This window comes from Rhinopithecus bieti, unplaced genomic scaffold (assembly GCF_001698545.2).
Source record: "Rhinopithecus bieti isolate Rb0 unplaced genomic scaffold, ASM169854v2 scaffold_56174, whole genome shotgun sequence".
NCBI lineage: Eukaryota > Metazoa > Chordata > Mammalia > Primates > Cercopithecidae > Rhinopithecus > Rhinopithecus bieti.
Window position 1 is genome coordinate 3,150,867 of NW_016824749.1, and position 27,220 is coordinate 3,178,086.

General features: G+C 41.9%; 1 protein-coding gene across 1 annotated transcript in view; it reads left to right on the forward strand.

The window, feature by feature from the left end:
- The first annotated feature begins 1,883 nt into the window (after positions 1-1,883).
- FAT1 (FAT atypical cadherin 1) overlaps positions 1,884-27,220 on the forward strand; it is a 127,467-nt gene continuing 102,130 nt past the window's right edge. Inside the window, 1 exon segment of the mRNA XM_017862632.1 lies at positions 1,884-5,148. Coding sequence (XP_017718121.1) covers positions 1,884-5,148 — 3,265 coding nt within the window.

Below are 27,220 nucleotides of genomic sequence, written 5' to 3' on the forward strand. Positions count from 1 at the left end.
GCCTTGGCCTCCCAAAGTGCTGGGATTACAGGTGTGAGCCACCGCGCCCAGCCTCATTATATGTATTTTTATTTCTAATTTGTAAATCCCTTGGGATTGGGATCTGTGTCTTTTATTCTTTAGCACCATGCAGGGTTCTGTCTAATAAGGTCCTCCATGCCTCTAGGTTGAATTGAACTTTTCATTTGTTTTGATAAAATTACAGGATTATTTTATAATATTCAGATTTCCCTGAGTATTAGAACTGTTGACTAAATGGAGATACTTAAAGAGATAGTTTTGGGAGAAAATTGTTTTCTTATTTTGTTTAAATGATAGTTGTTCTCCTGGAAGCCAAAAATCTGTCTCATTTCTGACTTTATCTGGAGAGGAGAAGGCATCGTAGCGAAAGGGCAAGTTAGGGTGGCCAACTTGAACGTGGTTCAGTAGCAATTAAGCTTTAATTGCTTTAAGCACATCAGGTCTTTTCTTCCCCCTAAGGCAAGGACTTATGGGGCAGAGTTGGCAGTAGCTACGTTAAGATACTATAAATTAATGTTGTTGTACCAATTTCAACTGGGCTGTCAAACCCACCCTCCAGTTTGCTATTCATTTACCTCTGGTGGCATTCACATTTTGTGAATATTAATTTGAGAGTAACTTTGCAAGATCACAGTGCTGTCCTCTACCAGCCGTGCTGGGGCGTTTAGCGAAGCTGCACTGATTTACAAGATGAATTTGTTGGCAAAGGGGAACAGTTGATCTGAAAATAACTGTCCTGCTTCCCTGGCCAGACCTCAGCCCAGTGGACTTCGCCCACCTTCTCATTTGCCATTTGTTAAAGGCAACGTTTTCTTCATTTCTTCAGTTTCCCTCTTTCCTCCCCCAGTCACCCAGGGACTCTCCTGCAGGGTCTGCCACCATGTATTAATACATTGATTTGATCGTTTGTGTGTGTTAGCTTAGAAGATTTAGCTTTTATGTGTGTGTGTCGTCTTCTCATGGAGGGGCCTGGGGAGCAGGTTGTTCGGTGCCCTGAAGATAGGAGGCATTCCGTGAACAACTGGTTGTTGACAGCAGTGGTGATAAAACATGGATATAGTTGGTAAGATTTGCTTCACTAACTTAGAGAGGAAAAGCGCTGCTTGACATCAAACTGCTGAATTCTGGTTTTTCTTTTGTAAATTGCCTTTCTTTGGGGCTTACTTTGGTGTTAAGTATCAGACTTGATGATATAATTGTTTTAATACCTTTAAGTAGTTATATAGAGCTGAATGAGACAGTAAATCCTACATTATGTAGGGAGTGAACTTAACCATTCTTATACAGAAATAACATAATTTCAGGATAAATTTTGAAAGGAGATTACAAGCCGTTGTTATGGGGCGCCATGTAAAAGCACTGCTGGTTTTTGTTTTTTCTGAATTAGTTGTCAGAAGCTTTGCATTCTCACAATACTGTAGGGGCATTAAGTTTGCCAGCTTTTGATCATTTAATTCGTTGTATGTAAGTAAATGTAAACAATGTTCATTACTTTTTAATGGTTGCTTATATTTGCCTTAAGCATTTAAATATAAAATATAACTTGATTGTTACAGTTAGTAGTCTTTTCATTTGATACTCATGAAGATTTTGAGTTGTTTAATATGAAAGATAGGACCTTGTCATTCAAAATGAAAAGGAAGTTTTGTTAAGTTTAGTAATTCTAGATATGTTACAAGAATGTTGATACTTATATTGGAAAACATGAAAAAAACTCAAACCGTTGCATTTATTTATATTCCATGTGTATGGAAAATATTTGTTTAAATGAGAGGTTTAAAACAATTACACACTTTCGCTTGTTTTATTCCCCACGGTAACGATTCTGATTTCTTCTGTTTCAGATTCCTGAGAGTTAAGCAATGGGGAGACATTCGGCCTTGCTTCTGCTTCTGCTCCTCCTCCTCCAACATTTTGGAGACAGTGATGGCAGCCAAAGACTCGAACAGACTCCTCTACAGTTTACACATCTCCAGTACAACGTCACCGTGCACGAGAACTCTGCAGCTAAGACTTACGTGGGGCATCCTGTCAAGATGGGCATTTACATTACACATCCATCATGGGAAGTAAGGTACAAAATTGTCTCCGGAGACAGTGAAAACCTATTCAAAGCTGAAGAGTACATTCTCGGAGACTTTTGCTTTCTAAGAATAAGGACCAAAGGAGGAAATACAGCTATTCTTAATAGAGAAGTGAAAGACCACTACACATTGATAGTGAAAGCAGTTGAAAAAAATACTAATATGGAGGCGCGAACAAAGGTCAGGGTGCAGGTGCTGGATACAAATGACTTGAGACCATTATTCTCACCCACCTCATACAGCGTTTCTTTACCTGAAAACACAGCCATAAGGACCAGTATTGCAAGAGTCAGCGCCACAGACGCAGACATAGGAACCAATGGGGAATTTTACTACAGCTTTAAAGATCGAACAGATATGTTTGCTATTCACCCAACCAGTGGTGTGATAGTGTTAACTGGTAGACTTGATTACCTAGAGACCAAGCTGTATGAGATGGAAATCCTCGCTGTGGACCGTGGAATGAAATTGTATGGGAGCAGTGGCATCAGCAGCATGGCCAGGCTGACAGTGCACATCGAACAAGCCAACGAATGTGCTCCCGTGATAACAGCAGTGACGTTGTCACCGTCAGAGCTGGACAGGGACCCAACATATGCCATCGTGACAGTGGATGACTGTGATCAGGGGGCCAATGGTGAAATAGCATCTTTAAGCATCGTGGCAGGCGACCTTCTCCAGCAGTTCAGAACCGTGAGGTCCTTTCCAGGGAGTAAGGAGTATAAAGTCAAAGCTATCAGTGGCGTTGATTGGGACAGTCATCCTTTTGGCTACAATCTCACACTACAGGCTAAAGATAAAGGAACTCCGCCCCAGTTCTCTTCTGTTAACGTAATTCACGTGACTTCTCCACAGTTCAAAGCCGGGCCAGTCAAGTTTGAAAAGGATGTTTACAGAGCAGAAATAAGTGAATTTGCTCCTCCTAACACTCCTGTGGTCATGGTAAAGGCCATTCCTGGTTATTCCCATTTGAGGTATGTTTTTAAAAGTACACCCGCAAAAGCTAAATTCAGTTTAAATTACAACACGGGTCTCATTTCTATTTTAGAACCAGTTAAAAAACAGCAGGCAGCCCATTTTGAACTCGAAGTCACAACAAGCGACAGAAAAGCCTCCACCAAGGTCTTGGTGAAAGTCTTAGGTGCGAATAGCAATCCCCCTGAATTTACCCAGACAGCATACAAAGCTGCTTTTGATGAGAATGTGCCCATCGGTACTACGGTCATGAGCCTGAGTGCCGTAGACCCTGATGAGGGTGAGAATGGATACGTGACATACAGTATCACAAATTTAAATCATGTGCCGTTTGTGATTGACCATTTCACTGGTGCTGTGAGTACGTCAGAAGACCTGGACTACGAACTGATGCCTCGGGTTTATACTCTGAGGATTCGTGCATCAGACTGGGGCTTGCCGTACCGCCGGGAGGCTGAGGTCCTTGCTACAATTACTCTCAATAACTTGAATGACAACACACCTTTGTTTGAGAAAATAAATTGTGAAGGGACAATTCCCCGAGATCTAGGCGTGGGAGAGCAAATAACTACTGTTTCTGCTATTGATGCAGATGAACTTCAGCTGGTGCAGTATCAGATTGAAGCTGGAAATGACCTGGATTTGTTTAGTTTACACCCCACCTCTGGGGTGTTGTCACTGAAGCAATCGCTAGCGGCTGGCTTAGGTGCAAAGGTGTCTTTTCACAGTCTGAGAATCACAGCTACAGATGGAGAAAATTTTGCCACACCGTTATATGTCAACATCACAGTGGCTGCCAGTCGCAAGCTGGTGAACTTGCACTGTGAAGAGACTGGTGTTGCCAAAATGCTGGCAGAGAAACTCCTGCAGGCAAATAAATTACACAACCAGGGAGACGTGGAGGATATTTTCTTTGATTCTCACTCTGTCAATGCTCACATACCACAGTTTAGAAGCACTCTTCCGACTGGTATTCAAGTAAAGGAAAACCAGCCTGTGGGGTCCAGTGTAATTTTCATGAATTCCACTGACCTTGACACTGGCTTCAATGGAAAACTGGTCTATGCTATTTCTGGAGGAAATGAGGATAGTTGCTTCATGATTGACATGGAAACAGGAATGCTGAAAATTTTCTCTCTTCTTGACCGTGAAACAACGGACAAGTACACCCTGAATATTACCGTCTATGACCTTGGGATACCCCAGAAGGCTGTGTGGCGTCTTCTAGATGTTGTGGTTGTCGATGCCAACGATAATCCACCTGAATTTTTACAGGAGAGCTATTTTGTGGAAGTGAGTGAAGACAAGGAGGTACATAGTGAAATCATCCAGGTTGAAGCCACAGATCAAGACCTAGGGCCCAATGGACACGTGACGTACTCAATTCTTACAGACACAGATAGGTTTTCAATTGACAGCGCAACTGGTGTTGTTAAAATCACGCACCCTCTGGATCGAGAACTGCAGCATGAGCACTACTTAAAGATTGAAGCCAGGGACCACGCCAGAGAAGAGCCCCAGCTGTTTTCCACGGTGGTTTTGAAAGTATCACTAGAAGATGTTAATGACAACCCCCCTAAATTTATTCCACCTAATTACCGTGTGAAAGTCCGAGAGGATCTTCCAGAAGGAACCGTCATCATGTGGTTAGAAGCGCACGATCCTGATTTAGGTCCGTCTGGTCAAGTGAGATACAGCCTTATGGACCACAGAGAAGGAAACTTTGATGTGGATAAACTCAGTGGAGCAGTTAGAATCGTCCAGCAGTTGGATTTTGAGAAGAAGCAAGTGTATAATCTCACTGTGAGGGCCAAAGACAAGGGGAAGCCAGTTTCTCTGTCTTCTACTTGCTATGTTGAAGTTGAGGTGGTTGATGTGAATGAGAACTTGCACCCACCGGTGTTTTCCAGCTTTGTGGAAAATGGGGCGGTGAAGGAAGACGCGCCTGTTGGTTCATTGGTAATGACAGTGTCGGCTCATGATGAGGACGCCGGAAGAGATGGGGAGATCCGATACTCCATTAGAGATGGTTCTGGCATTGGTGTTTTCAAAATAGGTGAAGAGACAGGTAAATATGTTTTCATTGCTCTCATTTGATACCCTCTTCCGTGTATTTTTTTTCTTTAACCATCTGCCCTGTGACAGCTTCTTCACAATTCCCCGGTGCTCTTTGGGCTTGGTGTAGATGTGCATGCGAATATTTTTTTGGCCCGGCTGCTGTACGTAGGTGTGTTTATTCGTCGTAAGCCATGAAGATGGAAACAAAAGGACCTGAATGATTTAAGTGGCGTAAAGTGAGTAAAAGAAAAGACCAGGGGTACGTTGAAATTGTTGCCACTGATACTGATCTCCAACTTTGTACTCTGTTGTCAAAAGCATCAGTATGGTTTTGTTCTAACTTTGAGAAGCCTTTCCAACTTTTTTCAGTCATGTATTTGCAGCCTCATACTTAGAAAAACTGTTACTATCATCTGGCATGCCATTCAGAGGTTGTTGCGTACCTGCAGAGTTACCCAGTGCATGCAGAGATTATGTGCCAAAACTTCTCCAACATGGTCTTCACTTAGTACCTTGTCTAGATTTTGGTTGAGAGGCAGAGGCAGGATAGTGGCACGTTGAACTGAAAAGACCTGGCTTGGAATCCTGGCTCTTCTAGTTGATCATTGGTGATCTTGGACAAGCAAATTACTTCTTAGAACTAACTTTTTCCTCTCCTATATGGGGACACTTAGAATTACTAGAAGGTTTAAGTGAGGGTAGAGTGAAATAACTCGGGAAAACTCCTGGCATGTGGTAGGTTTATTCATGGTAGCAGTGTTTTGTTGTCATTCTGAAACCAGTACCTCCAAGCAGTTCAAGCTCGGATGTGCCTGTGCTGCACTTTGTACATACCTCGGTTTTACTGCACAGATATTGTAGTTATGTGTCAATATGTCCTGATGGAGTGTGAGCCTTTCAGGGCAGGCTTTTAGCCCCTGCATCGTCTATCTTTAGCACCTAGCAAAAAGCGCCTGGCACATAAAAGCTGTTCATCAGTGTTAAAAGACTACGTGAGTAAATGAATGAATGTGTTGGCTTTTCATGTCCTGCCCTCTGAGAATGATAGTGGAAGTAGAAAAGGGGTGATCAAAGCACTCATCAGCAATAGGTGGGGGGCTCAACTTGTTTACTAATCTCATCCATGTGTACTTTATAAATCTGTGCATTTTAAAAGGGACCTTTTAAAAATTACCTTTAAACTTTATATATTCGGTAATACCACACACCAAAAAACCCAAAAAAGTCTTCAATCAACACCCACCCTGGGATCCATGCCCACATATAATAGGTGTGTAGCACACAAAAAATGTAACTACTGTTTAGAAATACATTATTTTGGGCTGGGTGCGATGGCTCACGCCTGTAGTCGCAGCACTTTGGGAAGCTCAGGTGGGAGGACTGCTTGAGGCCAGGAGTTCAAGACGAGCCTGGGTAACAGCAAAACCTCATTTCTACCAAAAGAAAAAAAAGCTGGGCTGATGGTACACCTGTAGTCCCAGCTACTTGGGAGGCTAAGGTGGGAGGATGACTTGAATCCAGGAGGTCGAGGTTGGAGTGAACTGTGGTTGTGCCACTGCACTTCAGGCTGGGCGTCAGAGCCAGACTCTGTCTCTCAAAAAAAAAAAAAAAGTTATTTTGGAAGTTGTGATATATTTTGTGCTTCTGTTAATGCAAGGAATTCTTTTTCTGTTGGTTATATGCCACTAGCATATGGCCTATGTATTAAGTCTACGGATTATATATCAGTATCTAAAATACCTATAATTAGTTTATTTCAAGAGAAAATAGCATAATCAACAGCATTTGATAATCCTCTGAAGAGTAAAATATCTTTTTTATCATTTTATCTGTCAAATATAAGTTAGAATTTTCAGATACAGTTTCACACGTAGGAAAATACCCCAAATTTAATAACTGATGCTGAATCAAACTGTCTTTTGAAATTTTTGAAGAACAGTTATTTCACTTTTTTCTTCTCCAAAGTAGGTTTCAACAGCCTATAAAGGCTGTTAAAGGTTTAAAGTTGGAGGACAGAAAATGGAACCAAAACCTTAATTTAAATTTCTCTTCCATGACTTTAGATGAACACTGGCTTTGTGGGTTTTTTCTTTCAAATGAGGAGTATTTTATTGTTGCTTTTAAGGAATCTTTTGGAAACTAGTGTTTTCACCTATACATTTAAGACAGTGGGATATTTTACTACTAAGAAAAAAAAAATAAGGAAACAACAAGCCAAACGAGGTGGTGTCTCAAAATAGATTTATGGCATTTTCCAGAAAGGGTAGTGCCAGACTTTTCCAGTAGTAATTTAGTGGGAGGGTGGGGAAGTGTTGGGATTATGGCAGTGGGGTTGGTAAGTATATAAGAAACTATTACACATTTGTGTAAATACTGAGATTTAAAGGCGAGAGAGAAGCTGGAAATTTGTAGGTCATTTATTCTGTGGTCCTTGCTTTACAGAGAAAATAAGTAGCGTATAGTAGACTTATGTTTATATGCTTTTGGAAATGAATAAAAGTGATAGAATAATATTTACACATTGGACCTTGTATTCATTACAAGATAATATTTTTTGGCAGAAGATTTATCAGCCCAAGTTATTTCATCAGAGATTCCTGGCAGGACCATTGGTATCACAGTGTAGAAACTCCTTTAGGAAAAATCAGTATATTTTGTTGGCTAAAATTAGGCATGCTAATTATTCACTTGGAGTGTGTCTTAACTAATTTCTAGGGCACGACGGAAGTGTGGAAAGATGCACGTCAGGTGAAGAAATGGAGGGGCGGTTGAGAAACAACTGTGGGGGCCACCGGAGACTGCACTACAGCTCAGTGTGCATGGGCGTGCGCCCGGCCCAGGCCAGGCTGGTGCTTGCTGGAACCTCACACCCTGCCCATTGCCCACTTCTGCCAGGGTCTTACTTTGCCTAATTGGTGCATTTAATATTGCGCTAATTAATATGAACCTGTGCAGGAGTGCTGTGGCTCTGGGAACCAACAACCTGTCCATGTAACTGTTCGCTTCTTGCCTTTGTCTTAACTTAAAGCTACTAGTGTTGGTTGAGAATTATAACCAAATTTTTGTCATGTTTTACCTATTTCAACCTAGTCAAATATGTGTATCATTTATATACTTCTCACAGAACAGAGAACCTATCCAGCAAGCTGAATGAAGTTCTATTTTAAGATCTTTCCTTTTCTTCTCTTTAAATCTGCTTAAATTGGAAACCTCTTCTGAAAAGTAGTTTTCTGTTTTTGTAGAAGTAGAAATTCTATGGACTACCTAAAAATCTGTTACCAAATGGACAGTCCTGTTAGCGCTGTGTTTTGTACATGTTTTGCAAATGGCTTTGCAGCGAGAGAAGGCGTCGTGGCAGAGTGGGGATGGGGGCGCAGACTCCCGCAGGTCTTGCGGTATCCTCTGCCCTTCCTGGAGAGGCCTCTGGATGTTGGTGTACTGTTCTGACAGATCCATGCCACGTGACTGCCCTTCCATGTGAGGTTTGGAAGGGGAGAGTGCCATGTGAAAAATTATTTGGAAAGTCGGTCTTGTTAGAGAGCCAGTCTCCAGAGCTCTAATTAAGATTCTCCTCCTCAGATTGCTGTCCGTAAGGCCTGCAGTGAGGATTATAGAGTAGATTTAACGAAGATGTTGAGTGGAGTAAAGATCTTGGAAGCCTGGGTCATCTCACTCAGGGACTGGTTTGCCCGGCATGCTTCTCAGCATCCAACCCCCTCTTGTACTTCAGATCCGTTCTCTGTTGCTTTGTTGTAAGCTTCAACAGGTTTTCCTGTAATTTAAGCAGAACAGAATCTGGAGCACCCCTCCCGTGGGTGTGTGGAATAAATTTGGCTTAGTGTTCTTAACTGATGGGTACTTACTAAGTTAATTATTACTTGAGCACCAGTAAAATGCTGCAGCTTTTTGCTAATTTTTAAAACTAAGGTAATGTCTAGAAAAATGCCTGGCCAGAAGATTTTGTAGAAATTGCAAATAGTAGTTGGTGTTGGAGCAGTGTTGAGTTGAGGTCTGTTCCCTGATGTGTGTGTTGCGTACAGGATGCCCTGGAATGTATTTGACCTTCAGTCTAGAGTACTTTGGTTCTGTTTTTGGCTGTTAGTGTACAAAGCAGCCTTCTGACTCTACTTGTTTGGGGAGACCATGTTTTTCATTAAGATAATAGCAGATTTCTAAACATATGACTGCTGTGTTACTTTTAGCATCCCAGTCCTGGTTTCAGGATTGAAATTTACATTTTGATGAAAAGACTGGGAATGAGTTAATATGGAAGTGTAGCCGTTGTCACAGGATAAGTCAGCATTCATGAAATACGGGAGGGGAAACGAGGACATTTTTCTTAAGAGAAAATGACTGCATACACACGATGGAGGGTGTTGGAGCACCATCCCTGTGTCACCTGTGTGGAGGTCGGCTCCTGGCCTCATCTCTGTGTCACCTGTGTGGAGGTCGGCTCCTGGCCTCATCTCTGTTGTCACCTGTGTGGAGGTCGGCTCCTGGCCTCATCTCTGTGTCACCTGTGTGGAGGTCGGCTCCTGGCCTCATCTCTGTGTCACCTGTGTGGAGGTCGGCTCCTGGCCTCGTCTCTGTGTCACCTGTGTGGAGGTCGGCTCCTGGCCTCATCTCTGTNGGAGCCTGGAAGTTGCGTTTTGGCAGAAATGATGTGACCACAGCGTGCTGTTGCTGTGTTCCGGGATAAAAATCTTGTGTGTGTCTGTGATTCCGAGTCAAGCAGGGCATGGTGATAATTTCTACCAGGGAAAGGGTCCTTCTTTGAAGCAGGAAGATGTTAAGGTGAAAATAGGATCTAGTCGAAATCCTAAGGAAGTTCCACTTTCTTACTAAACAAAACAGAGACTCAGCTTTTCTTTAGTTATTTGTATATTTAACACGTTGATGCTTTAAGTACTGACTGAACAAGTCTGGTCTGGAAAGGCTCTGGGATGGGAAACTCGGGCACCGTGGTTCAGGGCCATCGTGCTGTGGAGTAGCACGCAGTGATGCTGTGCAGCGCTGTGATGTAATTCTCAGCGGTGTGCAGGGGCCGGGACCCGGAGGTGTAGGGTGGAAACAGCTTATGTCACCCAGGCCCGCTTTGTCCTCACGCTCTCCGTGGTAATGACACTGGTGGTGAACATCCGTGTAGTAAAAACCACGACAGTGTCAGAGCCGGGTGCCGTGCCCGGCATTCTGTGTGTGCCAGTCCATTTAATTCTCACAACCACCAGGTGGACTCTGTCACCCCTACGTCACAGGATGAAACGTGTACGAGAGGTTAAGTAACTTGCCCGAGACTTCTTGGCTTCTAAGGGCCAGAACCCCTTTTGTCCTTTCTTTTTTTTTTTTTTTTTTTTTTTTTTTTTTTGAGTCAGAGTCTCCTCTGTCACCCAGGCTGGAGTGCAGTGGTGCGATCTCGGCTCATGCAAGCTCCGCCTCCCGGGTTCACATCATTCTCCTGCCTCAGCCTCCCGAGTAGCTGGGACTGCAGGCGCTGCTACCATGCCACCATGCCCGGCTCATTTTTTGTATTTTTAGTAGAGACAGGGTTTCACTGTGTTAGCCAGGATGGTCTCGATCTCCTGACCTCGTGATCCACCCGCCTCGGCCTCCCAAAGTGCTGGGATTACAGGTATGAGCCACCGCGCCCGGCCTCCTCTCACTCTTTCAAGAATGACCTACAGATGCTGTAAGGGAGCCTGTTCAAAAGTGACTCGTTAAGTGGGTTTCTGTGCTAAGCTGGCTTAGGCCAGTTTGCAGACTTGAATCCTAGATTCGAAGCTTGGTCCTGAAGGAGTCGTGAATGTAAGAATCTTCCAGCATTTTTACTCCGAATGACATATTGCTGTGTAGCACAGTTAGGAGGATAGGAGTTTGAATTCCATGGCGGTGGCATTCAGCAAGTCAAGATCATGCCAGCGAAGATGTGGGTGAATCCAGGTGAGTGCAGTTAGCTTCCCGTGTGTCATTGGCCATTGAAGAGACAGACAAGCGTTGTATTTGTGTTTGCAGTTGTGAAAGGATGATTTCATCGGTAAAAATGCTACCTGTCCAAACTGGACAGGACGTTAATTGTTGGGAGGCTTTTCCTGTGGAAGCCATGTTTAAGATGGTGGTTAGAGTCCCAGCTAACCTCCAAAGGCAGTTTCGTGCCTGCGCAGCCGAAGCTAACCTGATTTGTACCTCCCCCTGCATCGAGTTGCATGAGGCCATCCTTCGCTTGCATTGTCCTCCTTGGTGCCTCAGCATCAGCAGCTGTCCTCCTGGCCATGTGGTACGGGGCGAGAGAGCCAGAGCAAGCTGACTCAGTGTCCCCCTCGCCAGGGAACTGTTTTGTGTTCTTTCTAAGGATGTTTAAGGATTAGGTGTTCGTAATTTGTTGAATGACCTGTGTGTATACAGGTTTAATGTTCACTTAATACCTGGTCTGTTCTTTCCATATTACCTACTTGGTACAACTATGAAAATTGAAAAGATTCTAAACTTTAGGTGTTCGTTGAAATGTTGGAGATTTTCTTACCATTTAATTCCCGTTGTTTTTACTTTTTGGATTATGTTCATAGGGCTGGATTTGTCATGTTTTTATTTGTTAGTGTGTGTTTTGTGCACTGTGTTATTTTGCAGTTACCTTTCTGGCATTTTTTTTTAAACAGCAGATCGTGCTGCTTATACGTAGTGCATGGTCACCATACAAGACATAGTGCCACAAAGCACAGTCTTGTGTATCTTTGTTACTAGGAATGAATGGACTTGGAATGATTGCCGTTCCAGGCACATGCCTGTACTTGTTGAACTGGCATTTCTCCAGGTTCACAGCAGTGATAGTAAGTCTAGGAAACTATTCACATATATACTTCAAGGGCCAGTCTTATCAATTAACTTGCCTTGCCAGTTCAACAAAACCGTATCTCCTTCGAATATCTGATACCACATTGAACCCGGTCCATTGCTAGGCCTCCAAGTGGTTCAGCCTGTTGAATGGGATTCTTTAGAATGTTTTACTCATTTCATGTTGGAGAGAGCCTACTAATACAGTCTTTCTAGTTTTAAACCAATTGGTTTTTTTTTTTTTTTAATAAATGTTACTCAGCTATTTATGTAGTTTCTGAAGACTTCCTTCTAGTTTGTGATAATTTAACCATATTCTTATCACTGGTAAGCTTTTTCGTCTTAATCATCATCAGCATGTAATTATAGTTAATGTTTGGTGAGTACTTGCCCCGTACAGGCCCTGTTTTATGCTCTCTCCATAGACTCTCATTAGATTGTGGCAATAATTAGTGAGTAAAATTAGGTGGTGTTACACTCTGCTCATGTAGTTCTGTCTGTGCTAAATGAGGAAAACATGACAAGTGATGGAAGTTATGATGCACATTGACTTCGCGTTGAATTTTGAAATATTCTGTTGCCTTTTTTAAATAAAGTAGTGCAGTGCAAGTTGCTGTAGTTCACGGTGTGATGCGTTAGAAGGCATTCTGATAATGCAGACATGATTCTTGAGCTGAGGTGTTCCACCTGTTACAGACTCCTCCTGAACCCGTTTCACTGTCTCCCGTGGCACAGGGTCCAGTCTCTCCTTGGTGGAGCCACATTGCCCTAACAGGCCTGCCTGCTCTCAGTTAACATCACCTGTGCATCCCTCGGCTCCTGCGCAGCCCTGGTGCCTCAGTCCCTGCCCTGTGCAGCCCTCTACCCCTCTGCGCCTCACCGTTTTCTGTCTCCCTGCCTTTGGGCACACAGTGGTCAGCTCATATTATCTCATAACTCTGCTTAATAAAGCTTTCTTGACAGCGCTCTTCATTACATGGAGCTATTTCTTATCTTTTATGTACTTAAAAATATTCCTGCAGTATTACTCTAGTATAATTGTTGATTTACATGCGCTTTTCCTCTAGATTGTCAGCTCTTTGTGGGTGCATCCTAAGTCTTTCAGTGCTTGATTTATGTAACAGGCACTCAGTGCATAATGGTTAGGCTGGCCTAGTAAACCGTTGTGGGGTCTCCTGGGAAACCTTTCCTTACAGCCAGGTAGCCTTTGCTTCTCTTTGCTGCAGGGGCACTTTCTGTATGTTCCTCTGTTGTAGTGTATGACTCAGTGTGCAGCCTGTGTGTGACTTAAATCTGTCTCCGCGAACTCAAGGACAGAGTCGAGTGTAATCATCTTTCTGCCCCCTTCTAAGCACAGTGGCTGATAGAGCAGTGGCTGATAGACAGTGGCTGATAGAGCAGTGGCTGATAGACAGTGGCTGATAGAGCAGTGGCTGATAGAGCAGTGGCTGATAGACAGTGGCTGATAGAGCAGTGGCTGATAGAGCAGTGGCTGATAGAGCAGTGGCTGATAGGCAGTGGCTGATAGAGCAGTGGCTGATAGACAGTGGCTGATAGAGCAGTGGCTGATAGAACAAATGATTGCCCTCATTCGTTCTGTGAGCAAGTAGATTGTAACATACAGTAATTGTGGTTGTGAAGGTTGAGCGAAGCTTCTTTTCTGCCACGCTGGACACCTATCTGTAGGCCTCCAACACAGTGTTTCCTAATTAGCATCACAGAAACTTTGAGAATCTGTTGAAAGCTGTATATTCTTTCTTCAGAGAGACAGTGATTTGATTCAATACCAAGGGGCTCAGTGAAGTGCCGAACCTGGGTTCAAGCATCATCAGTCTTCTTGGATGCCTGGTTTTGAGGTCCTCTGTTTTGGAGGTTTCGGGGTTGTGAGTCCTCACAAATTCTCATAAAGGAGGACCAGCGGGTAAGTAAGGATGATGGTGATGATGATGATGACGGTGATGACAGTGATAGTGACAAGCATTTTTACAATGCCTTACAACCTGCAAGTATTTCTACGTACATTATATGGTGCTTAATGTAATACAGAAATAAAACCTGTATAAAAATTATAAAGGAGCTGGATAAACCTTTACAATGGACAGATCACTTTTCTACATATTTGTACATGTGCCTGAAATGATTTAGGAGAAACTGTCATTCAAGGCTGTTTCCAAGTGAAATAAGAACTGTAGTTCTTTATACATCTGTTTCATCAGATGTTCTGTCTCCCCATTGAGGTATACAACACAAATAAAATAGATATAATAAATAATATGCAGTCATCCCTCAGAGAACATGGGGGTTGGTTTCCGGACCGTCTGTGCGCACCCACATCTGTGCATACTGAAATCTCACAGCTGACCCCCCACAGACGCTGTGTTTTCGCGTGCTGTGAGTACTGTATTTTTGACTTGCCTTCAGAAAAGAATTCATGTGTAAATGGGCCTGTGCAGTTCAAACTCGTGTTGTCCAGGGGTCATTGGTATTTTACTAAGTTAAGCAGCTTTTTCTAGGCCAGTCTTTGGTCTTCAGTTTTGCCAGCTTACCATGGAAAACCCTTGTTGCCACACAACTAGTATTCCTTTCCTTATTAAGGTAATCTATCAGGAAACCCAGGCCTCTCATGATAAAGTTAGCTTCGTTGGCTGATAGAATATTTATTTATTTATTTTCTGAGACAGTCTCGCTTTGTTGCCCAGGCCGGAGTCAAGTTGCAGTGGTGCAGTCTCTGCCTGCTGCAGCCTCCACCTCCAAGTTCAAGAAATCCTCCTGCCTCAGCCTCCCAAGTAGCTGGTATTACAGGTGTGCACCACCATGCCCAGCTAATTTTTGTATTTTTAGTAGAGACAAGTTCTTTCCATGTTGGCCAGGCTGGTCTCAAACTCCTGACCTCAAATGATCTGTCCACCTTGGCTTCCCAAAGTGTTGGAATTACAGGTGTGAACCCCTGTGCCCAGTCCAGAATTTTTATTTAAATAGACTTGCCGTCTGTTTTTTGACCTCTATGGAAAAATAGCCCTGCCGTCATTTCTCAGTTAAAAGATTCTTCAAAATGCATTTGTGGGTCCTGGTTTGCTTTTAGCCTTCTATTAATTTTTTGACTTGCCTCTTTATGCTTAGGGCTGCTTGACGTTAGAGTGTCTCAGACGTCCGTGTTCCTCTTATCACAGTGCTTGGCACAGCGCTGGTACCGAGTAACTGCCTGCTCAGGGGTGTTCATCTTTTCATCAGTCCTGTACGTGTTTGTCACATGATGCTTTTCTTCTGATTGTGGCCCAGCTGAAGGTGTTCACATATTTAAGTGAAAAAAGTTGGGTTTGTCATGTAAATACCAAGTTAGTTTGTTGGTTGAGGCAACAAAATGGAAATCAGTTATTTTTTAAGGATCTAAACCATTTTAAAAAGAAGTGTTTTTTCTTAATAGTGTGGCAAGCTCATTTAGAAGATGGAAACTGATTAGGAAAGTATGAACATGAGTAATATCTGTATTTGGTTTTAATTGGCTGAATGTTGATTTCAGAAAGAAGTCACATGGAGTATCATATCTACAAAGTATCAAGTGTAGAGTTTAAGGCCAGTGATTTTTAAAGTAAGTATTCTATGGCCTATGGCCGGGCGCGGTGGCTCCGGCCTGTAATCCCAGCACTTTGGGAGGTGGAGGCGGGCGGATCATCTGAGGTCAGGAGTTCAAGATCAGCCTGGCCAACGTGGTGAAACCCCATCTCTACTAAAAATACAAAATTAGCTGGGCTTAGTGACGCACACCTGTAGTCCCAGCTGCTCCAGAGGCTGAGGCAGAATTGCTTGAACCTGGGAGCCGGGGGTTGCAGTGAGCTGAGATCATGCCACTGCCCTCCAGCCTGGGGGACAAGAGTGAAACTCCTTCTCAAAAACACGTGTGTGTACACTTTATATATGGTCTATGTTAAAAATTATTTTAGCATGTTAAAAAAATCTGCTTTTGTCATTTGACTTCCAGCAGAATATAAGGCTGAAACTTGACTCTCTCCGTGTCTGTATTGCTTGCTTAGGAACTGACTGGCATCTAGGCATCCAGCCAATACTGGTTGAATGCGTAAAATTAAAAATTGAGATAGATTATAACAAAACATTGAAGGGAAACACTTACCTAAATAACTGTTGTTGGGAAAGCCCTTTTGAATTTATCCTTTTTAATATAGTTAAGGCTGCTCTTCCCCTGGAGACACCCTGTCCCCCGTACCTTCCAAAATTACAAGAATAAGAACAACACAACAGTTTAGCAGCAGTGCAGATTTCTTTTTGTTTCTGTTTTGCCTTACCTAGGAGCAGCCTCCTTTGTGAGATTGAGAATCTAGATTCTGCGGCTTTCCAGGTGAATATGCCTGAGTTACAGATTGTGTCCTCGCGCTGTTGAGTAGTGATATTACTTGTATCATCCTCTGGACTGTAAAGTATTTCTTGTGTTTTAAGTATAAAAGATGAGTATCCATTGACATTGCACATTATTCAGCAAAAACTTGAACTCTTAAAAAACGTTCAGATTAGTAGGATCTGTTTTTGTTAGTATCGTTTCGTTATTGATGAATTTCTTAAAACTGAAGAAAATAGTTACTTCTAGAGATTCACAGATTATTTTTGAGACTGTTGGTTTTCTGGATTAAATTGAGCGCACCCAACTATCCTTTGAAAAAGCTGTTTTGTGTTTTTTGTTTTGAGACGGAGTCTTGCTCTGTTGCCCAGGCTGGAGTACAGTGGCACGATCTTGGCTCCCTGCAACCACTGCCTCCTGGGTTCAAGTGATTCTTCTGCTTCAACCTCCCAAGTAGGGATTACAGGCATCCGCCATCATGCCCGGCTAAATTTTGTATTTTTGTAGAGGCGGGGTTTCACCATGTTGGCCAGCTGATCATGAACTCCTGACCTCAGGTGATCCGCCTGCCTCAGCCTCCCAGTGCTGGGATTACTGGTGTGAACCACTGTACCCTGCCTGTTTTGTATTTTAAGTGTCTTGGTTACTTCCGTAGATAGATGCAATTTACTTACAACCAAACCCTTTCTTTTAAAGCCTGGTTGAATAATGGGGGGGAAATTTAGTGGCCAGACTATTTTAAGAAAAATAATATGTATGTAAACTAAAAGTAGTTTTCTTATTTTAGTAACTACATCTAAGTAAAAGTTTTTTAAAACTCATTTGTTCCTTGTCTACTTTTCTTGCTACTTAGGAACTCGGATTCTAAACCGTCCACTCATAAATAGAAAATTAGCAGTAGCTAGTTCAGTTAACTCCAGTCTTCTAATTTAAAAGTAACTCTTTAGGATGATTAAAGGAAGGAAAGGAAACTGTTCTGGAAACTGTTCGCTATGTATTTGGGTAGAAATCGGCTCATAGCAAGTTGCGTTTGAGAGAGGTTGAGCGTTATGAGAAACGGGGAGACGGTGGTTAGGTTAGATGAGAGGCAGGTTGAGTTTGGGAGAGGTTGAGGGTTGTGAGAAATGGGGAGATGGTGGTTGGGTTAGATGAGAGGCAGGTTGAGTTTGGGAGAGGTTGAGGGTTGTGAGGAATTGGAAGATGGAGGTTGGGTTAGATGAGAGGCAGGTTGAGTTTGGGAGAGGGTGAGCATTCTGAGAAATGGGAGAAGTGGTGGTTAAGCTTAATGATGAGGCAGGTTGAGTTTGGGAGAGGTTGAGTTTTGTGAGGAATTGGAAGATGGCGGTCGGTTAGATGAGAGGCATGATATGAGTTTGGGAGAGGTTGAGTGTTATAAAGAGTGGGGAGATGGTGTTAGATGAGAGGCCAGTGTGTTTGGAGAGGTGAGTTTTGTGGAAGAATTGGAAGGTGGCGGTTGGGTTAGATGAGAGGCGCGTTGAGTTTGGGAGAGGTTGAGTGTTATAAAGAGTGGGGAAATGGTGGTTAGATGAGAGGCAGGCTGAGTTTGGGAGAGGGTGAGCATTTGAGAAATGGGGAGAGTGGTGGTTAGCTTAAATGAGAGGCAGGCTTGAGTTTTGGGAGAGGTTGAGTTTTGTGAGGAAATTGGAAGATGGCGGTCGGGTTAGATGAGAGGCAGATTGAGTTTGGGAGAGGTTGAGTGTTTATATAAGAGTGGGGAGATGGTGTAGGATGAGAGGCCAGTTGGAGTTTGGGAGAGTTGAGTTTTTGTGAAAATTGGGGAAGGTGGCGGTTGGGGTTAGATGAGAGGCGCGTTGAGTTTGGGAGAAGGTTGAGTGTTATAAAGAGTGGGGAAATGGTGGTTAGATGAGAAGGGGCATGCTGAGTTTGGGAGAGGGTGAGCATTCTGAGAAATGGGGAGATGGGGTTTAGCTTAAATGTGAGAGGCAGGTTGAATTTGGGAGAGTGAGTTTTGTGATGAATTGGAAGGTGCGGTTGGGTTAGATGAGAGGCGGGTTGATTTGGGAGAGGGTGAGTGTTATAAAGAGTGGGGGAGATGTGGTTAGATGAGACCAGTTGAGTTTGGGAGAGGTTGAGTGTTGTGAGAACTTGGAAGGTGGCAGTTGGGTTAGATTGAGAAATGGGGAGATTGGTGATTAACTTAAATGAGAGGCAGGTTGAGTTTGGGAGAGGTTGAGTGTTGTGAGAACTTGGAAGGTGGTGGTTGGGTTAGATGAGAGGCGGGTTGAGTTTGGGAGAGGGTGAGTGTTATAAAGAGTGGGGAGATGGTGGTTAGATGAGAGGCAGGTTGAGTTTGGGAGAGGTTGAGTCTTGTGAGGAATGCGGAGATGGCTGTTGGGTTAGATGAAATAGATGAGAAACTCAAGTGGAGTAAGTGTAGGCAAATCCAGAGCTGGACTGAAGCGTTTTGTTGTCTTTGGGCCAATGTTAAGTATTGTGAAGGAAATTACAGAGAATGGCATTTAGCCTTTTGTTGGGAAACAAACCATCGCAAAACCTCATAGCTTAGAACAGCCTCCACTTACCTGGGTCACTGTTCTGTGGGTGGGCGATTTCGGCTGGGCTCCCCTGGGTGTTTCCTTGGCTGATTTCCACGGGCTGACTCATGTGTGATCAGTTGCTGTTGAGCTCGAGGGCCCTGCTCCTGGGAGGTGGCTGGGTGTTGGCTGCAGGCAGCAGCTCCTAGGCCCTGTGTCTGTCGTCATCCCGCAGCCTGTCCTGGACCCGTTCACATGGTGGTCTCGGGGTTCTGGGAGCTAGAGGAAAGCAGCAAGTCCTCTGGGCCAAGGCTCAGAGCTCCTCCCCTGTCATGTCCCACGTGCTGTGACACAGTTCGTTCATCCAGCCACAGGTAGGGAGGTAGGCTGTACTTGCTGAGAGGAGCTGCCGAGTCCTGTGTTCATGTTCCATCTACCGGAGGCACTTGTACCGGATCTTCCCTTCTGAATGTTAAGTGTGCATGACTATATAAAGGCTTTTGAAAATTGTGAAAATATCAATATGGTCTTAAAACTTTTCTGTCTTACGTAGTCAGTGATACTTTAAATTTTGTCATACTGTTCAAACATGTAATGGCATTACAGGATACCTTCAAGTTATTTTTAGCACATTTCCATTTAAACTAGAACCTAAGCAGAGATACCAGGGGGATGCTTGAAGTCTGAAGATATCAAAGCAATGCTCCTCCATTTTCTCCCCACTTCATTTTCTATCACAAAGATCTCTGAAGTTTCTTACCCCCAAGGGAAGTGGAGAATTCTAGTTATTGTGCTTCTACAGTGAAAGGCGGAGAGATGGAGTGTCTGGTAAAGGGCAGCAAGGGGTTCTTCACAATAGACTTTGGCCTGCAGATGTTCGTTTTTCTCATTAGCACCACTTCCTGCTAATTAATTTGTCACATACTATCTCATCGATTTATTGCTGTCCTGTAGAGAATGGAATACTTGAGGAAATGGAATTGGAAGTCCATGGAAGACTTTGGGGGATGTGGAAATAGACACTGAAATGAGGAGAAAATATAGGAGTGTTGATTTGGTATCTTTAGGTTTCATGCAGTCCTCTGACATCTCTGCTTAAGTTTCAGCTTAAATGGAAATGTTTTAAAAATAACCTAAGATGTATTTTAATACCACTTAGTATTATGCTAAATTTAGCTTATATTAGAGTTGTTATGGGACATATGTGCAACAGTTAATAGGAAAGTACTCTGTGATAAGTTGAAATAGAAATCTTAGGATTTGAAACAGAAACTTGTAACTGTATTGACTCACTAAGCGTTTTGACAGTATTTCTGTTTGGAAATTTCGGGAGTGGATGTCTTTGATGAATACATTGACATATACATGGGGAGAAAAAAGAACAAACTTGTGGCCCTCTTTAACAGAGATTTTTAGAGAAGTAGTAAGTCCTGGCTGCCATTCTTCTCCTCAAAGAGATTAGAAAAGAACTACATAAAATAATCATTATTATAGGTAAAAAAAAAAAAAAAGTAACCACAGTAAAGCATACGTGTTTATTGCTTGTAGAAAGGTTCAGTGATCATTAAAAATCAAAATGAATCGCCTTGTTTCTGTTTTTTTATATTTTATTTTGTTTTTATTTAGAAATGGGATCTCACTTTCTCAGGCTGGAGTGCAGTGGCACAAGCAGGGCTTCCTGCAGCCTTGAACTCCTGGGCTCAAGCAATCTTCCCACCACAGCCTCCTGAGTAGCAGCTGGGACTACAGGCACATGCCACCATGCCCGGCTAATTTTTTAAATTTATTTTGTAGAGTTGGGATCTTGCTGTGTTGCCTAGGCTGGTCACGAACTCGTTGGTTCAAGTGATGCATCCTACCACCTTGGCCTCCCAAAGCACTGGCATTACAGATGTGAACCATCGTGCCCGTCACGCCTGGCTCAATGGTCTTGTTTCTAACAAAAAATTTTCTCATGAAGTGAAATGAAGATTCTGTAGCAAGTTAGTTGACAAACTTTGTTAGAAACCTAATATAGAGATGGTGACTTAAAATTTGATATTCTCATAAACAGTAAGTCTTGAATACAGTGTATAGAAGATCATGTTAGCTAAGAGAATAAAAGTCTTACATTGTTTCTTTTGGCGTTCGAGATGAAGCTGCATTAGAGTCACCCAATCAGCGCGGTGTACTCTGTATAAACTAAAACAAAACACAACAGTGATTTATGTCCCAGAGTAGACCATGAAACCACTTATTAGAAATATTCTAAAGTTTAGTGCTTTTAGATACAGGTGTTCATATGTGAAAGGTGAACTGATTTTTGCATTTTATATTAACACAATTGTGCAAATTCTGCCACTTTTTACTGTTACTTGTTATTTTTTAAATCAAAGGGTTTTAATAGGTCAAAGCAGCATTGCTCAATAGTACTGTCTCTATATGTAATGTTACATAACTTAGTAGCCACAATAAAAAAGAATATAATAGGCGAAATTAATTTTAATAGTATATTTTATTTAGTCCAACATATCAAAAACTACAATTACAGCATGTGATTAGCGTAAATAAGTATTAATGAGACCTTCAACATTCGTTTTTTCCTGTGAAGTCTTTAAATCAGTATATATTCCACACTTACAGCAAATTTCAGTTTCTCCTAGCCCCATTTCAAATGCAGGTTTAGAGACTTATGTAGAGTTCAGCTGCCTTAAAGATATTTGTGACTTTACATTTGGATAGTGGGCTACTAGATTTTTTTTTTTTTTTTTAGGCGGAGTCTCACTCTGTCACCCAGGCTGGAGTGCAGTAGCATGATCTCCACTCACTGCAACTCCTGGGTTCAAGAGATTCTCCTTCTGGGTTCAAGCAATTCTCCTGCTTCAGCCTCGCAAGTAGCTGGGATTACAGGTGTGAGCCACCACAACCAGATAAATTTTTGTATTTTTATTAGAGATGGAGTTTTACCATGTTGGTCAGGCTGGTCACAAACTCTGGACTGCAAATGACCCACCCGCCTCAGCCTCCAGGTGCTGGGATTACAGGCGTGAGCCACCATGCAGGCTATTAGATTTTCTTCTGTGAATGGCATACATGAAATAATTGACCTAGAACTACTTCTCTGATCATTCACTTTGATTAGTTATAATTTTTTGCAAATCATCTATGCTGGAATCTTTTGGGGTTGGTGGGAATGGGTTTGTTTCTGATTGTTTTTACTTCCTCAACTGTTCTAAAATTACCAGCATTCTAATGAATAGTAAAACTGAAATAACTGCTTCATGCCTAACAAGTGTGATTTATCTCTGTAGTCTCAAGTATTTGCTCTTCTTTTAAAATGTTTCTTTTTAGAGAAATACAGCTTTGAATTCTACATTTTTCTGTAACGCAATGCAGTAATACGTGTTTTGTTTATAGCTATCCTATAGAGCTAGGGAAGATGTAATTGAATAGTAATTGAGGAAGGGGCTAATAAAACATGAGAAGAAATGATAGGAAAGTTACTCTTTCCCTTCATTTGGGTGATGGGAAAAAGTAGGTATGAGATCTTCTAATGGGCTTGTGAGTGCGGTAGTCTTTTTAAAGAGTCACATGGTGCGTTAATTCTGTGGATGTCTTGAGATCACCACCAACAAAGCAAGGCTCAATCGTCCAGGTGAGGGGATGTGTGGAGTCTGATCGTGTGGCGGGTGTGTGCGCCCTTGTGGGAAAGGAGGTGGAAGAGTTAAGTAGTTCTGCCTGTTGAATTAGCCTGGTGTGGGTGGGTGCCAGATACCCTGGGCTAAGGGCATTCAGTGAGGACATTAAAAGCCTATTATGCTGGTGTTGCTGAAAATTTATTTGTTGAAGAGGCTGGTGGCCTAGATCCTGGCATGGCTTTAAAAATATTACAGTGAAGCAATTCTCGTGATGTTAAGCGAGTGTCTGAGCTCGTTTTGCAATCTTTTGACTTGGACTCTTTCTTGCTTTGTGTTAATTAATGTGGAAAAACAGCCCAGAAGTTAATTTCAAATCAGAACTTTGTTTTCAATTAAAAATTGTCTATGATAGGTCATTGGATGTGAATGCAAAAGAAAAAAAAAAAGAAGTCCAGTGATAGCTTTTGTAAAATTCTGAGTAAATCATACATCTTTTTGAGGATAAACATTTGTTATTGAAGTTGCCTCATTTAAATAGTTTTTTGGGGCGCATAATTTGGATTGGTGGCATAATTCTAATTGTGATTTGACGTACAAGATACAAATCTTCTTTATGTGAAAGTATATGACATCTTAAAGTGATACTTTGCAGAGTGATTTTCCAGAAGATTTATTTAGACCAGGTCCGTCATTTCCAGGTTAAGTGAAATCTTGATTGATTAACTGTAAAGTTCCTGTGGGCGTCCAGAATTGCTCACAAGTGTGATTAATTCAAAACCCATACATTTCACACTTCTTTTTGAAAAGTAGTTGCTTTCTGTAAACTTGCCCTTTCTGTTGTTTCAATGGCCTGTTTATTCTTTTCAGAGTTAAAAAGGTCATTTTCAGGTTTATGGAATTTTCCCTGTAAATTGTGGGATCTGCATGCTGGGGTGGTTTTCTGCTTTATATTTATTATGATACTTTTCGTGTCATTGGGTTTAAATGAATACAGATTATTAAAACCTGCCATGCCACACTGTCACTGCTGCCCTTGTATCTCACAAATACACCTGTTTCATTTGGGCTTCATCAGTTTCACATCAAGAGTTGTGACTGAAGCTTAAGTAAATATGTTTATTTTGTGCTGGCTGCTGGCTGGAAAGTCTGCTGTAGCCGCTGAAGGGTGTTTTTTTTTTTCCTCAGGGGACTCTTGCTGGGTGAACCATCACTGTGACAGGTAAATGGAATTCGTCAATAAAGCTTGAATTCCGTCCCCCTTCATTTCTTCAGAGCTGTTGAATGTAGGGATTGTCTTGCTTGGAACGCTATTGATTAGGTCACAGCCTGGTCTGCAGAAAACAGAGCTGCCCAGGGGCCATCTCCCTGCAGGGGATTTGCCAAAGCCCTTGTGAAAGGACCACGTGGGGTCTCGCGATTACCTTATGAACAGGAATCAGTTCAGGGAGCAGATACATATTAAGGGCCTATTAACTTCTACAGGCTTCTGTTTGACGTGAAAAGCACTGGAGAGTGAAGGAATAATGAAAGGAAATTATTGCCAAAGCCACTGAAGGTGCATCTTGCCATATCTCTGTGGGTGCCTCTGTTGAGTTGCAAATTTATTTCCTGCTGGGGCATCTGCTTAGCTTTAGAAGTCCCGTTTAAGGTCATGAAAAGGGAACTTGGAAGTGATTACATAGTGTTGGTTTTTTGTTTTTTGTTTTTTGTTTTTTTTTTTAGCTTTGAGACTCCATAGCATTTGGACCGAATTAGCGAACTCCCCTCATTAAAAAAATGATCTTTATTTCCAATAGAAAAGCAGTATATAATCATTGTAGAAGCCTGGGAAAATGTAGACTACTGGAAAGGAGAAAACACTACTAAAATTTTACTGCCTAGAACACTGGTGAACTTTTTCCCTAATTCATGTGTGCTTACACAAACATACCTTTCCAGGTATGTGTGCTTACACAAACATACCTTTCCAGGCCGTGCCAGGTACTGGATTTGTAAAAATGGTGAACATAAAACGTATACTGAACGTGTTGTTTTGTTGACTGCCTTTTGCTGTATCCAGAACATTTTCTGGTTGGTAAGTATTCTTAACAAATGTGATTTTTGGTAATAGGGAGTGCCAGCACAGAGGCAAACTAATAGAAGTTGAGCATCTTTATCTGAAATAGTTGGGACTAGACGTGTTTTCTATTTCTTTGGATTTTGAGAGATTTGCATAGACATCCCAAATCCAGAAATCTGAAATCCACAGTGCCCAGCTCACGATATTGGTGCTCCAAAGTTTCAGATTTTGGAGCATTTCAGATTTTTTGATTTGGGGCAGTCATCCTGTTTGTATAGTAACTCAATTTTTGAACATGTAAGTTCCTTGTTTGTGTGTATCTCTGTTGCCTTAGCATAAATAACAGGAAGTGAAATTGCTGGGTGAAAAAGAAAGGTAATGAAAATTTTAAAAGCTTTTTTTTTTTTTTTTTAGTGAGAAATAGACATCCCATCAGCAGTTTGGGAGTGCCCATTTCTCTGCGTTCTTGCTGCCAGTGAATATTTGGATTTAGAAACAAAAATCAAAATGAGGGCAGATTTATAAGTGAAAAATAACTACTCCAGTCAGGGAACCATCATAATGGAAACAGTGGTTGTTAGTTTTGTGGCTGTAGTTCTGGTTGTGTGTTTAAAAGTTCTGATTTTTATAAGCAACTTTTTGGGATCATATTCTTTGATTTAACTTACCTTTTCTAGATCTTTGTCCCCAATGCATATTGAGGCTTATTTCTTTACATTAATTAATTTTTTAAAAAGTGTCTCTTGTATGCCGGATAAAGGTTAATGGGGGATGGACAGACTATAAAATATGCTTTCACTTTTCATTTCATTGGCTAGATGCTACTTACTCCATAAATCATAAGTAGTTGAATTTTACGTTTTAGCTGCTCTCAGGCTTGTCAAATTAAAATTGTAATTTTGCTGTTGAAATCAAAAATATGAGTTCTCTTTTCCTTCCCAAGTGTCCCTATGAATTAATTCACTCACCTGTGTCCATAGTGTATAATCAGCAGTGTAGTGATTGGATCCAAACAGATAGACAGTTTCATGGGATCATCTGAGAACAGATTATCGAGGATGTGATACTACGCAATAAGCAGTTCCTTGGCAGCTATTAATTCATGTTAAGAACTTGGAAAAGAGTATGAGACAGGTAAAAGGCACAGGGTTCTGTTCACAATTCAGTTGGGAAAAGAACAGCTTAAGAAAAAAAGGGCTAAGTAAACCAGTTTAAAGTTGGCGACTTTAGGCAATAGATTCAATAATTAAATATTAAAATGAGATGTGTATTGAGGCAGAGGGTTGCATTTCAACAGATGAGGCCCAGATGTTACGAGATTACTATATTGATTTAATTATGCCAAGGTGCTTGCATTGAGCCCTTGGAAAAAAGAACACTCATTCAAAAATTGACAAATACTTTATTCTTCGTTAGCTTCGTGTTGCATACTTACATAATTCTAGTAACTCATAAAAACTGCATTATAGAGTCTGATTTACCAATAAAATGGTGAATGTGGAGGAAGAATGCAGGAAAAAAATCTCTACATGTTTTCTTCAGAATTTGTGGGGGGAGGGGGATGAAAATTCACAAGTAATTATGGTGCACAAACTTTCTGCCTTCCTGTACTATGGGGAATTCTTCTAAAAGCAGCGGTACCAAATGGATGCATCTTTAATCATCTGGAAGGAAGAAATCCATTATTTTCTAAAGCAGACAGTAGTTGTCTGTTTGATTGGAACAGTTGGTTGATTACAGCTCTTCAGGCCTTTAGTTGCCTACTGCCCACAGATATCTGAGTTCCAGCTTCCAGGATTGTGGTAAGTGAGTCAGAGTCCAAGAATTTAGAGTAGGAACCTGAGGTTGATGAATTTACTTTGGTGTAGAGAGTTTAACTGCGGGAAGTAGATTTCTTTATAGAAATTCTCACAACTGGTGTGCTTAGAGCTTGCTGGCTGCTTAGAGACGGACTCATCTACATATGCCACCTACCCAATGGAGCAAACCTCAGGACCTGCCAGTATTGCCTTTTTCAGGAGAGAGAACATTGCTCGCCTCAGTTGAAGGGAAGATGAGTCTCTTACAGATGTCTTGACTGTCTTTTACAGTAGCCAAATGTATGTTGGTTTCATAGAAATCACAGTTATGTTTTAATTGTAGAATACCATCTATAGAAGGCATTTTGCAGGTCGAAAATAACCACTGGGTAAGTGCTTCGAAAAGTTAAAGGAACCTCTGAGATGCATTCAAAGGAAAAGTTAACCAAAGTCAGAAAATACTGACTGTGTGATTCTTCCCTAAGGAATGTCATCAGAAACACTAAAGTAACCCCAGGCCACATATGCTGGTTGGAAACTCTGCTGTGAATTTTAGAAAATCTTAGTGAAGATGTTTCATTTGAGGTAGGAATTTTAGCCTTCATATATTTTATGGTGTTCCTGAAAAATAGAGGAGTTTGGCTGAGTTGCTGTCATTGTAGTGGTGGTTTAACGTTCTCTGCAGTTCCGTATCCTATCAGCAATTCGAAATTTTATTTAAGGACATAGAAATGCTTCATTACAGCTTATTCATTCATGAAATGTAAGGCTTATTCTTCCTTTCCCTGTGAGAAGAGCCTTTGCCTTTCTGGAATGCTGTGTTTGATCTCAGTGCAGTGCCCTTGGAGTGCCCTTCCTGTCATGACAGAAAGGTGAGGTGAATCAAAGTCACGCCAGATAAGGCAGGAATGTGCG